This window comes from Anoplopoma fimbria, chromosome 17 (genome assembly GCF_027596085.1).
Source record: "Anoplopoma fimbria isolate UVic2021 breed Golden Eagle Sablefish chromosome 17, Afim_UVic_2022, whole genome shotgun sequence".
NCBI lineage: Eukaryota > Metazoa > Chordata > Actinopteri > Perciformes > Anoplopomatidae > Anoplopoma > Anoplopoma fimbria.
Genome location: NC_072465.1, coordinates 30,379,999 through 30,393,716, shown reverse-complemented (window position 1 = coordinate 30,393,716; position 13,718 = coordinate 30,379,999). Strand labels below are relative to the sequence as shown.

General features: G+C 42.4%; 3 protein-coding genes across 3 annotated transcripts; all 3 read left to right on the top strand.

Moving 5' to 3' along the window:
* On the top strand, window positions 1-1,722 carry LOC129105199 (odorant receptor 131-2-like). Its single transcript, XM_054616085.1, has 2 exons — window positions 1-159; window positions 940-1,722. Exons 1-2 carry the CDS (start codon window positions 1-3, stop codon window positions 1,720-1,722), a joined length of 942 nt encoding a protein of 313 aa, XP_054472060.1.
* A 6,678-nt stretch (window positions 1,723-8,400) lies between these two features.
* LOC129105198 (odorant receptor 131-2-like) lies at window positions 8,401-9,802 on the top strand. The gene is made up of 2 exons (XM_054616084.1): window positions 8,401-8,553; window positions 8,969-9,802. Exons 1-2 carry the CDS (start codon window positions 8,401-8,403, stop codon window positions 9,800-9,802), a joined length of 987 nt encoding a protein of 328 aa, XP_054472059.1.
* Window positions 9,803-11,270: 1,468 nt separating this feature from the next.
* On the top strand, window positions 11,271-12,956 carry LOC129106131 (odorant receptor 131-2-like). The gene is made up of 2 exons (XM_054617467.1): window positions 11,271-11,429; window positions 12,207-12,956. The coding sequence occupies exons 1-2, from the start codon at window positions 11,271-11,273 to the stop codon at window positions 12,954-12,956; spliced, it is 909 nt and encodes a 302-aa protein (XP_054473442.1).
* The last annotated feature ends 762 nt before the right edge of the window (window positions 12,957-13,718 follow it).

The window sequence follows — 13,718 nt, the reverse complement described above, 5'->3', positions numbered from 1 at the left end:
ATGAATTTGACACCGGGGGAAAGCAATGTGACCGGAGGAGCTGTGAGCTCCAGGGACGCGTTTGTTATGGCTTTTGGCAAGAATGTGATCGTCGTCCTCTTCGGCATCACCATCAACTACATCAATGCTACGATGGTCCACACGTTCAACAAGCATCATGTATGTCAAATTGAGTTACCACTCAAGTGAAGTTTTAAATATCTCTCCGCTCCTTTCATTTCCTTCTTTTCCTTTCTTTTCTTTTATGTCTGCTCTTTCCTCAATCAGATGGTTTAAAAAAGGTATTCAATGGTATTCTTATTCTGGTTAATATAACAATTTTCTAATTATTTTTGCATCAACACTTTTTCTTTCCTCTACTGGATTTCTTGTAAGAATTGCATGTCTACTTAAACATGAAAAATAGTTGAATTATTTCAAACTTGAATACCAAGGGCACTAAACATCCATTTAGTGGACAGGTAGTTACGGTAGAGCAAAAGAGGTAATTATTCAACTTGAACCTTCACGACCATGTCTTATTCTATAACAGAAAGACATTATAGAAATACTGTCATCTTTTTTTAGTGGTTGGCTCCTCTTCCAGTGACCGTACGCATAGAGTCTTCATGCCATGACAAAAGAGCATTAATATGAATATACGACCTCTACCCTCCAGTTGCTTGTTTAATACAGGACTTTAAGAATTTTCTTTTTCCAAATCAATTCGCTTCCACTGCTCTACTCACATAGAATTGTTTTGGAAGCAACACATCCACATAAACTTTAACTTGACTTTGACAATATGTGAACGTCATGTTATACAGTTATTGACCCCGTCATAGTTAATTGTCACAATCCCAGCGATTCAAGATAAATGTGAAAGACACGTCAAGTGGTACAAAACAAGCACTGAAGTCATTTCTGTAACCTAACCCCCGATTTTGCTGCTCGATTCAGATCTTCAAGATCAACCCTCGCTTTATCCTTTTCATCCACCTGGTGGTCAACGACATGATCCAGCTGACAACCAGCATCTCCCTCTTCGTCTTCACCTACACCTTCCACACCATCTATGTCTACTTCTGCTGCCTCCTCATCTTGCCAGCCATCTTCACCACTCAAAACACCCCTCTGAATTTAGCTTTTATGGCAGCAGAGTGCTACATTGCTGTCTGCATTCCTCTCCGCTACAACTCCATCTGTACGGTCAAAAGAACATATATTGTCATTGGGATAATCTGGACACTGAGTTCACTGTCCGTCCTGCCGGATGTCGTCATCCTTTTGGCCACTCAACCTCTGCAGTTCTTAAATTCCAGAGTGTTCTGCAATAGGGACATTGTGTTTAGGAGCACCTACAGTCTAAAGAAGAGGGATGCATCACACATATTGTTTCTGGTAGTGGTTTGGCTCACTCTGTTCTACACTTACTTCCGAATTTTGTTTGTTGCCAAAGCTGCTAAAGCAGATGCTAAAAAGGCGAGAAACACTATCATGCTTCACGGCTTTCAGGTGCTGTTGTGTATGATGGTTTATGTGCAACCAATGTTAATTGCCGTGCTCACATACTTTTTACCAGGAAGTTTAGCAGCTATTAACTTTGCTCTCTTTATCATCAACCAAATCCTCCCTCGCTTTGTTAATCCTGTTGTCTACGGGTTTCGAGACAAGACTTTCAGGAAGTACATCAAAAGGTATCTGTGTATAGTAAACTGCCACGGGGCACATCTCAGAAAATAATATTTCTTCTTGTGCTGTTGGTAAGTGAAAGTCAGACTGTTGTATCTAGATTACTTATACATACGTGCTGGTGTTTTGACCAGGTGTCTTCTACCCCACCGTTAAAGTTTTTTTTATTTTCTTTCTTTTCCGAGTCAAGAGTCAAAGGTCAGAGGATGTCTTATGCTGTACACATTGTAAATCCCTCTAAGGCAAATTTGTGATTTATGATATTGGGATATACAAATAAAGTGGAATTGAATTTCAGTTCACAAACTAATTAACCACAATTGCTGCTTTTTTCCCTGTTGTTGACGTCATAGATCAGCAGAAAACCAAACAATGCCGTGGTTGGGTTAATTACATCATTAAACGGCATTTCCATCAAATGTTTTTTTCACTCTAACTAGTGAGTCACATTTCTGCTGAATTAATTTGGTAAACTACAACGGTATTTAACCATTTACAAAGGTAAATAGATTTAGCTGTGATTTAGATGCAATGAAGTGATTAAAAGGATACCTAAGAAACTACATAATGATGGCGTTTTGTAAAAGAGTCGGATTTCATGCTTTGTCAGGTCTGTCCACAAGACGACATGCAAACAGCTTTTAAAATGCTTGTTTTCTGAATGGAGTTTGGGTCCATCAGAGCTAGACTATGCTAACAGTGTAGCTTCTCCATCAATATAAAAAACAACATCTAAATTAGGCATGAATACGGCAGTGACATTATTGTTGTTTTGTAGCCAATAATTGTGATTGTTCTGGCACTTGGCCTTACTATCAACCTTATCAATGGTACCCTGATTCACACATTCAGAAGCCCCAGCTCAGAATCCTTTAGCATTATATTAGTATTCTTTAAACAATCATTCCTAGCATGACATTGTCTATATTCTAATAAACAATATTCATATTTATATTTATTCCTGTATCAAATTATTAATAGAAACTACATAGCTACGCTAGCATCTTTAGCATGGATGTAGAGTGTCTGTTCCAAGCCCAGAACCTTGTGGGTCGAGGGGAGTCCAACTCTAGGTCCCATAAACAACACATTATACTGTTTGTATTTTTTTCAGTGAGTAGCTCTCAATAAAGATTAATTCAAATGCTGTGCTATAAAGTGACACGGCTGTTTTATCACAGTGGCTGTGTCCCAATCCAGCGGCTGCATCCTTCAGAGGGTGTATTTGTAGACCGATTGCGTCACAGCGGCCGCGACAGGGCTGTCCCATTTCGTCGACTCCTTCTAATGTGGCCGACAAATGCAGCCTACTTCTCCCAGATTCGGAGGATACAACTGATGGATCCTTCGCGGGCCAACATATCCCAACATATCCCAAGATTCATTGCGTTCCGGTGAAGTTGATTTTTTTTTTTTTAATGATTTTCACATTTAAATGTAATTATTGGGTTTTAACTCAAGTGAATATTTACAGACACAAGTGTTAAAACTAAAAACAAAGGACCTGATCAGATCACACTTATTTTAAAATGATTGGTTAATTTGCGTGACGCTATTAACTAACCAGCTGACGTTACAGAGAGCCGCTGCGCCATTTACAGCAGCTAGTCCATTTTAATATTTTAACTTAGCTTTACCTCTTTTATACTCTTTTATGACAACCGCAGCTGGTTGCTAGGAGATGGGGAGCGGCAAAAGGGTGGGGGCGCGAAAAGCTGTTGACACAAACAAGAAATCATTTGTGGACCAGACCGTTTCGGGGACCGCTCGGTCCAGGCTGGTTCCTCCGAAGGCTGCAGCTGCTAGATTGGGACACAGCTAGTGACAGTCGGAGGCTAAAAGTCATTAGCGGTGCTCTCAATAAAGTTTCATTCAAACACTTAACTGGCATGAATAACCTGGCCCAGCCTGGCGATTGTTTTATCACACTGAGTATTTCAGTGTGATAAAACTTGACGGTCAAATTTGAAATTTGAAGCTATGTCTGAACTGGAACGACAAAAATGGACTGTTAAATAATCATTTTTTGAAGATATGCCCTAAAATTTTATTTTATATATATTTAAAATGTAATTTTTAGATTTGTATATTTATGTACATACACATATATGTGTGTATATATATATATATATATATATATATATATATATATATATATATACAAATATATTCATATAGGCACATATATACGTGTAAATTGGCATTTATATTTTAGTTCAAGAGATCACGTTGATCCAGGTCAGGATTTAAGGATGCCGATGGCCGTAAAACAACTCAGAAGAAGAAATCCTTCAAATGTTCACACATGCGTGGTACAAATTGGGCAGGAATAAGTACGCGCATGCGCAGAACGGATCGGGAGGCACCGAGAGTCAGAATCCTCGAAGGCTGAGGCAAGGTGGACGAGCAGAACCCCTCTGGGGGGCGAACTGGAGGACGACCAGGCCGACGGGGCCTCTCTGGGGATCGGCCACGGGGACGACATGGCCTCTGTGGGTGTCGGCCACGGGGATGACCAGGCCTGTTGGCAGGAAAGCCGACAGGTCAGGAGGTGCAGGGGTCGGCCGGAGCGCCGACGGGTCAGGAGTCGGCAGGAGCGCCGACGGGTCAGGAGGTGCAGGAGTCGGCCGGAGCGCTGATGGGTCAGGAGGTGCAGGAGTCGGCCGGAGCGCTGATGGGTCAGGAAGTGCAGGAGTCGGCCGGAGCGCCGATGGGTCAGGAGGTGCAAGAGTCGGCCGGAGAGCCCATGGGTCAGGAGTCGGCAGGAGCGCCGACGGGTCAGGAGGTGCAGGAGTCGGCCGGAGCACCAACGGGTCAGGAGGTGCAGGAGTCGGCCGGAGTGCAGACGGGTCAGGAGTCGGCCGGAACAGCGATGGGTCAGGAGTCAGCCGGAGCGCGGACGGGTCAGGAATCGGCCGGAACGCCGAAGGGTCAGGAGTCGGCCGGAAGACCGACGGGTCAGGAGGTGCAGGGGTCGGCCAGAGCGCCGACGGTCAGGAGGTGCAGGAGTCAGCCGGAACGCCGACGGGTCAGGAGTCGGATGGGACGCCGACGGGTCAGGAGGTGCAGGAGTCGGCCGGAGCGCTGACGGGTCAGGAAGTGCAGGAGTCGGCCGGAGCGCCGATGGGTCAGGAGGTGCAGGAGTCGGCCGGGAGCCGATGGGTCAGGAGTCGGCAGGAGCGCCGACGGGTCAGGAGGTGCAGGAGTCGGCCGGAGCACCAACGGGTCAGGAGGTGCAGGAGTCGGCCGGAGCGCTGATGGGTCAGGAAGTGCAGGAGTCGGCCGGAGCGCCGATGGGTCAGGAGGTGCAAGAGTCGGCCGGAGAGCCCATGGGTCAGGAGTCGGCAGGAGCGCCGACGGGTCAGGAGGTGCAGGAGTCGGCCGGAGCACCAACGGGTCAGGAGGTGCAGGAGTCGGCCGGAGCGCAGACGGGTCAGGAGTCGGCCGGAACAGCGATGGGTCAGGAGTCAGCCGGAGCGCGGACGGGTCAGGAATCGGCCGGAACGCCGAAGGGTCAGGAGTCGGCCGGAAGACCGATGGGTCAGGAGGTGCAGGGGTCGGCCAGAGCGCCGACGGTCAGGAGGTGCAGGAGTCGGCCGGAACGCCGACTGGTCAGGAGTCGGCAGGAGTGCTGACAGGTCAGGAGGTGCAGGAGTCGGCCGGAGCGCTGACGGGTCAGGAAGTGCAGGAGTCGGTAGGAGCGCCGACGGGTCAGGAGGTGCAGGGTCGTCCGGAATGCCGACGGGTCAGGAGTCGGCAGGAGAGCCGACGGGTCAGGAGGTGCAGGATTCGGCCGGAGCGCCGACGGGTTAGGAGTCGGCAGGAGCGCCGACGGGTCAGGAGTCGGCAGGAGCGCCGACTGGTCAGGAGGTGCAGGAGCGGCCGGAGCGCCGACAGGTCAGGAGGTGCAGGAGTCGGCAGGAGCACCGACGGGTCAGGAGGTGCAGGAGTCGGCCGGAGCGCGGACGGGTCAGGAGTCGGCCGGAATGCCAACGGGTCAGGAGTCGACCGGAGCACCGATGGGTCAGGAGGTGCAGGAGTCGGCCGGAGCGCCGACGGGTCAGGAGGTGCAGGAGTCGGCCGGAGCGCCGACAGATCAGGAGGTGCAGGAGTCGGCTGGAGCGCCGACTGGTCAGGAGGTGCAGGAGTCGGCCGGAGCGCGGACGGGTCAGGAGTCGGCCAGAATGCCAACGGGTCAGGAGTCGACCGGAGCACCGATGGGTCAGGAGGTGCAGGAGTCGGCCGGAGCGCCGACGGGTCAGGAGGTGCAGGAGTCGGCCGGAGCGCCGACAGATCAGGAGGTGCAGGAGTCGGCTGGAGCGCCGACTGGTCAGGAGGTGCAGGAGTCGGCCGGAGCAGCGACTGGTCAGGAGGTGCAGGAGTCGGCCGGAGCGCGGACGGGTCAGGAGTCGGCAGGAACGCCAACGGGTCAGGAGTCAGCTGGAACGCCTCATTTCCCGGTCGGAATGTGACCCGGTCTGAGTGACCCAAATTTCTAATTTCCTGGTCAGCAGTGACCTGGTCAAGAAGGACCGCTTTTCTCAAATTCTGGTCAAACATCTCCTTTATCCAGTTTGGGGGACTATCTGATCTCTCTCTGGTCTAACTAACCCCCTATCCTGTCCTCTGACTTGGCAACAACTATCCTATTCTGCGGTCTGACATGACCCACAACTATCCTGTTCTGCGTTCTTCCTTGAACCACAACTGTTCTGTTCTGAGGTTTAACATGACCCCCCTATCCTTGTCTGCGGTCTACCTAGACCCTACCCTATCCTTTGCTATGGTTTACTTGACCCCTCTTAACTCTCTGGCTTAACTTCAATTCAGACGAGCTCATTTTCTGTTTCTGCTTAGGAGTTCTCTGCAGTGGTAGGTAAGTTATTTATTTTATATATTTATATTAAATAATTCTCTTTTGGGGGATTGAAACTGTCTGACCTCACCATCACTGCCCCTCTGTTAGACAGTTTCGCCATGGAGTCCAATCGCAAAATGAATTTCTTATGTGTAATAAAATATTGTTACATTTTATTGAAGTCTTTCCTGATTGAAATATATGTATGAATGCCTTTCTTCTGGCTTTGGTGCTCTTGCATATTGTAGGAGCGCCGACGGGTCAGGAGGTGCAGGGGTCGGCCGGAACGCCGGTCAGGGGTCAGTAGTCGGCAGGAGAGCCGACAGGTCAGGAGGTGCAGGGGTCGGCCAGAGCGCGATTGGATATATGTATGAATGCCTTTCTTCTGGCTTTGGTGCTCTTGGATATTGTACAATGTGCAAAATATGCTAACTACAAGTTTGTTCAAATTAGAGTAACTCAAGTTTTTATACATACGTGTATATATACAAATATTTATATAAACATATAAACATTTAAATGTGTGTTTATATATATTATATTGCACTTTAGTACAGTACTTTAGTAAATGTACTTTGTTAAATTCCACGACTGTTAACGTTAATACATGTAACAAGCTATTTAATATACCTAATAATAATACTCATTACTAACAACAACATATATTTTGAACATCACAATCACAAAGATCTGAAAGACCATGTCCCCTGTAGGGCATTCTGTGGGAATACGGGGTACCTGGGTCGTAACTTCAAGCCATGTGCTCCTTAAATTAACAAAGAGCACAAAGTCCTTTAGAGGTTTTTCGGGCACGTCTGTGTGGTAAAAGGCCCTGGGCTTGAACCAGAACACGTGGAGAAATTGCATATCTTTAACGCCTTGCTGTCCCCCAAGAAGAGCTGGAAAGCATTGCTGGGGAGAAGGACATCTGGAACACCCACCTACGTCTGCTGCAAAGCTACCCGGCCCCAGATAAGCGGAAGTTAATGGATGGATGGGTGGACTTTGAATATAAATACGGTGCAAGAATGCATTAAAAAACATGAAAATAGAGCTTGTTAATCAAAACATCATCAAACAACAGCTTTTCTTCACAACTGTAGCTGGATGAAGTAATTCAGGTTACAACCGCAGCGTCCCTGATGCTGCCTCATATAAAGAGATGAAACCGCTTCACACTCATTTCATAACTGGTGAAGGTGGAAGCTAAAGCATACTATCTGAGGTAGAAATGTCTTTGATGCTATCATATTGCATTATTGCTGTATTTTATTATGGTGTTTTTTATAATGTTGCAATCCGTTTGAACTGTATTGAATTATTATGCTTAATTTCAACTTCTAAATTTCTATATACAATTTGACAACTAGATGGTGAAATGTGTTTTAAGAAGTGAAAAATGTTTCATCTCAAAACAACAAAAACAGGCTGTTATATTTTTAAATGATCGTTCAACATAACATATTCATGATTCATACATTCTTCTTTTAAAGCTGTTAAACTATTTTTATTTAATGAAGCAAATAAGATTTTCCTTTTCACTTTCACATCAAATGATCTTTTGCTTGTTGGGTAAGTGGGACAGTCTCATTCTGAAATGAGCCATCTACAATACTCAATATATAATATTTAATATATATATTTAATATGTGACTCCTGCAGTAAAGTAAAGCATGCTCCTGATGTTGGGAAACATCTAAGACCCATCCAAGAATAACAGTGATATTTTGGGATGGATCCATTCAAAGATAAATGCTTTGCCTATAAGAAGAAAAGGTCAGTGAATTGGTTCTCCCTTAAATTTGAATTAAACTAACCCTAAAGTGTTTGAAATGTTCATCAGAGGCTTGCAGGATCTTCAGATCGGCTCAATGAATTCATCATCTTCTGGCTTCAACGTGTCGACTCTGATTTATCGAGACTCCTACAGCACAGTTGTAGCCAAAAATGTGATTGTTATGGCTCTTGGCCTCATCATCAACTACATCAACGGTTCCTTGATTCACACCTTCAGAAAACACCAGGTCAGAATCCTTAAGCACTGATTTTGTATTACACTGTATTGTGTTAATATGTAAACTGTGTTATAACTTCATATACTATATTTCTTATATCTATATAACAATACACACAAATACCAAGTATCATTACTTTATAATACCACATATAAACCTGGTGAATGCAATATTATAGCACATAACACCAATGTCACTTCTGCCTTTGTTTTCAAGTTTTATATTCTTCTCATTATTTATTGTTTACTCTTACTATTTGTGTAAGGTTAATAAATGCTTATCTTATATCTTATTATCAGGATCAATTGTATGAATTCATCTTATGTTTCAGTTACCAATAAATGTAAAATATTGATCTTGATAATATAAGTAACAGATGGAATTAAAGTAACCAAAAGACCTACTTTTTTATCCACTCCTGTAGATATTTTATGTGAATCCCCGTTACATTCTCTTCATCCACCTGGTGGTAAACGACATGATCCAGCTGACGACAACAGTCAGCCTGTTCGTCCTAAGTTACATCTTCTACAGAATTAATGTTTCCTTATGTTGCCTCATTGTTACCTTTTCTGTCTTTACAACCCTCAACACTCCATTAAATTTAGCTGTCATGGCTGTGGAGTGTTACATCGCTATTTGTTTACCACTGCGACATGCTGAGTTCTGTACCATCAAAAGAACTTACATTCTGATTGGTTCCATTTGGGCCATGAGTGCAGTTTCAACGCTGCCAGATGTGTTCCTATTATTGGCTACAGAGCCTGTGGAGTTATTTCATTCTACCATTTTTTGTCAAATAGATGAACTCTTCCGTCACCCTATACACCTGAAAAAGAGGGAAGTTTCCTACACAGTTTACCTGATCGTTGTTTGGCTCACGCTCCTCTACACTTACATCAGGATCTTCTTAGCTGCTAGAACAGCTAAAGCAGCTAAAGCAGCTAAAGCAGCTGAAGGAGACACAAAGAAGGCCAGGAACACCATCCTGCTGCACGGCTTTCAGCTGCTGCTGTGTATGCTCACCTATGTAGCCCATTTGATTAGAAAGGCTCTGGTGTACAGCTTCCCTGAACATTATATAAATATATTCTTTGCCTCGTATATCATCGTTCAGATACTCCCCAGGTTTATCAGCCCTATTGTGTACGGGCTACGAGACAATACATTTAGACAGCATCTGAAAAAGTATCTGCTGTGTACAGTGAGATCAAGCATCAAACCACAGACTGTACTGAAATTCATGTTGCTGTACTAAAATATATATATATATATATAGATATACATATATGTTTTTTGTATATATATATAAATATATATCTAACACACTGGAGCAGTGAACCCTAGGTCATAGGCTATTGTAATTATTACCAATAACAAGCTCCTTTTTGTAAAATATCTACTGAGCTGCCCACCTGAATATTTTAAAAATAAATACATAAGATTATTGAAACCTTATTTAAAAGTTTTCCGAATCAACTAGTTTGATTTAAATAATATCATTTTACAGGGATAACATTTCTAGATTAATTACATTTTCAGAAGAAATATGTTAGATCTGTTAATAATAAAATAATTATTCAGCTATAACAAGCTTTGTTTTTAAGCTTTTTTTAACTTTGATCCAAAGAAATAATGATTCAAAATGACATGAAATTGTACGGTTTAAAGTTTCAAACACTTTACATTTTTTCAAGGGAGGACAAAAGATAATGAAACTGCATGCATGTGGTTTTATACATTGTTGTGCACAAAAACATATTTTAATATTGTTCTGTATTTGTATTTGTGTGCCGTCATATTAGAATGATTGTGGTTGTTTTGTTGTCAGAAAACAGATTAAAATATGAGATTAAGTCCATACTCTGTGATCTTTTCTTTGTATTAAGAGACATTACCTGTTTTATCATTATTTTGTGTGGGTCTCTCATTCTGTACAGTAACCTTTTAGAAAGGGTTTTTTTCTGCACTGTACAATTTAACTACAGCTAAGAGGGAAATATGTTTCTATGGTTTTGGGGTGAACTTTCCCTTTAAGATGAGACACTGGTGATACTATTGTTCCTGTTCTGCAGCAATACTTTAAATAAATCATACTATATGATTACTTTGAGTATTCAGGTATGACATGATTGAAGGATTAATTTCCTATTACAGTTGCAGATATTTGACAAAACTTTTTATTTTGTGTGGAATTGCTTCTATAATCACACTAAAAGACCACAACGGGGGAAAGAGGAGAAAAATGGAAATAACGGGTTAGTAACAGTGAATTGTTTTCTAAAGCATGTAGGAATATTTTCCTTTTTTTTCACAAATACATTTTTATTTTGCATCTTTAAGCTGTTGAAACATGCAATTTGTACATTGTAGTAAATTGTATACACATAGTACATGTACTAAACATATTAAATACTACATCTCCTAATAGGCCGACACATATACTACGTTACACACACAAACAGTGTGGGTGTGTTCCAGGTCAGAAGTGTGCACACGTACTTCATGAACCTGCTGTATAAATATATATAAACAACCCGATTCATCTCCATTTGAGGTCAGAGCTGATTTTCTTTGCATCACTTGACTTCTTCTATTTTCAAATTAAATTGGAATATGAATATATATATATATTGATGCAAAGTTGTCTTTTTGTTTTTTATTTGCAGTTGTTTAACACCATATATTGTATGCCTTAAGATTCAACAGGTTCATCGGACGCTGACATGAATTTGACACCGGGGGAAAGCAATGTGACCGGAGGAGCTGTGAGCTCCAGGGACGCGTTTGTTATGGCTTTTGGCAAGAATGTGATCGTCGTCCTCTTCGGCATCACCATCAACTACATCAATGCTACGATGGTCCACACGTTCAACAAGCATCATGTATGTCAAATTGAGTTACCACTCAAGTGAAGTTTTAAATATCTCTCCGCTCCTTTCATTTCCTTCTTTTCCTTTCTTTTCTTTTATGTCTGCTCTTTCCTCAATCAGATGGTTTAAAAAAGGTATTCAATGGTATTCTTATTCTGGTTAATATAACAATTTTCTAATTATTTTTGCATCAACACTTTTTCTTTCCTCTACTGGATTTCTTGTAAGAATTGCATGTCTACTTAAACATGAAAAATAGTTGAATTATTTCAAACTTGAATACCAAGGGCACTAAACATCCATTTAGTGGACAGGTAGTTACGGTAGAGCAAAAGAGGTAATTATTCAACTTGAACCTTCACGACCATGTCTTATTCTATAACAGAAAGACATTATAGAAATACTGTCATCTTTTTAGTGGTTGGCTCCTCTTCCAGTGACCGTACGCATAGAGTCTTCATGCCATGACAAAAGAGCATTAATATGAATATACGACCTCTACCCTCCAGTTGCTTGTTTAATACAGGACTTTAAGAATTTTCTTTTTCCAAATCAATTCGCTTCCACTGCTCTACTCACATAGAATTGTTTTGGAAGCAACACATCCACATAAACTTTAACTTGACTTTGACAATATGTGAACGTCATGTTATACAGTTATTGACCCCGTCATAGTTAATTGTCACAATCCCAGCGATTCAAGATAAATGTGAAAGACACGTCAAGTGGTACAAAACAAGCACTGAAGTCATTTCTGTAACCTAACCCCGATTTTGCTGCTCGATTCAGATCTTCAAGATCAACCCTCGCTTTATCCTTTTCATCCACCTGGTGGTCAACGACATGATCCAGCTGACAACCAGCATCTCCCTCTTCGTCTTCACCTACACCTTCCACACCATCTATGTCTACTTCTGCTGCCTCCTCATCTTGCCAGCCATCTTCACCACTCAAAACACCCCTCTGAATTTAGCTTTTATGGCAGCAGAGTGCTACATTGCTGTCTGCATTCCTCTCCGCTACAACTCCATCTGTACGGTCAAAAGAACATATATTGTCATTGGGATAATCTGGACACTGAGTTCACTGTCCGTCCTGCCGGATGTCGTCATCCTTTTGGCCACTCAACCTCTGCAGTTCTTAAATTCCAGAGTGTTCTGCAGTAGGGACATTGTGTTTAGGAGCACCTACAGTCTAAAGAAGAGGGATGCATCACACATATTGTTTCTGGTAGTGGTTTGGCTCACTCTGTTCTACACTTACTTCCGAATTTTGTTTGTTGCCAAAGCTGCTAAAGCAGATGCTAAAAAGGCGAGAAACACTATCATGCTTCACGGCTTTCAGGTGCTGTTGTGTATGATGGTTTATGTGCAACCAATGTTATTTGCCGTGCTCACATACTTTTTACCAGGAAGTTTAGCAGCTATTAACTTTGCTCTCTTTATCATCAACCAAATCCTCCTCGCTTTGTTAATCCTGTTGTCTACGGGTTTCGAGACAAGACTTTCAGGAAGTACATCAAAAGGTATCTGTGTATAGTAAACTGCCACGGGGCACATCTCAGAAAATAATATTTCTTCTTGTGCTGTTGGTAAGTGAAAGTCAGACTGTTGTATCTAGATTACTTATACATACGTGCTGGTGTTTTGACCAGGTGTCTTCTACCCCCACCGTTAAAGTTTTTTTTATTTTCTTTCTTTTCCGAGTCAAGAGTCAAAGGTCAGAGGATGTCTTATGCTGTACACATTGTAAATCCCTCTAAGGCAAATTTGTGATTTATGATATTGGGATATACAAATAAAGTGGAATTGAATTTCAGTTCACAAACTAATTAACCACAATTGCTGCTTTTTTCCCTGTTGTTGACGTCATAGATCAGCAGAAAACCAAACAATGCCGTGGTTGGGTTAATTACATCATTAAACGGCATTTCCATCAAATGTTTTTTTCACTCTAACTAGTGAGTCACATTTCTGCTGAATTAATTTGGTAAACTACAACGGTATTTAACCATTTACAAAGGTAAATAGATTTAGCTGTGATTTAGATGCAATGAAGTGATTAAAAGGATACCTAAGAAACTACATAATGATGGCGTTTTGTAAAAGAGTCGGATTTCATGCTTTGTCAGGTCTGTCCACAAGACGACATGCAAACAGCTTTTAAAATGCTTGTTTTCTGAATGGAGTTTGGGTCCATCAAAGCTAGACTATGCTAACAGTGTAGCTTCTCCATCAATATAAAAAACAACATCTAAATTAGGCATGAATACGGCAGTGACATTATTGTTGTTTTGTAGCC

What these genes read in the sequence shown, in the direction of transcription:
- LOC129105199 (XM_054616085.1), top strand. Translation starts at nt 1, where the DNA reads ATGAATTTGACACCGGGGGAAAGCAATGTGACCGGAGGAGCTGTGAGC. An exon ending in ACACGTTCAACAAGCATCAT is followed by an intron (nt 160 to 939) that starts GTATGTCAAATT and finishes TGCTCGATTCAG; the next exon opens with ATCTTCAAGATCAACCCTCG.
- LOC129105198 (XM_054616084.1), top strand. Translation starts at nt 8,401, where the DNA reads ATGAATTCATCATCTTCTGGCTTCAACGTGTCGACTCTGATTTATCGA. An exon ending in ACACCTTCAGAAAACACCAG is followed by an intron (nt 8,554 to 8,968) that starts GTCAGAATCCTT and finishes CCACTCCTGTAG; the next exon opens with ATATTTTATGTGAATCCCCG.
- LOC129106131 (XM_054617467.1), top strand. Translation starts at nt 11,271, where the DNA reads ATGAATTTGACACCGGGGGAAAGCAATGTGACCGGAGGAGCTGTGAGC. An exon ending in ACACGTTCAACAAGCATCAT is followed by an intron (nt 11,430 to 12,206) that starts GTATGTCAAATT and finishes TGCTCGATTCAG; the next exon opens with ATCTTCAAGATCAACCCTCG.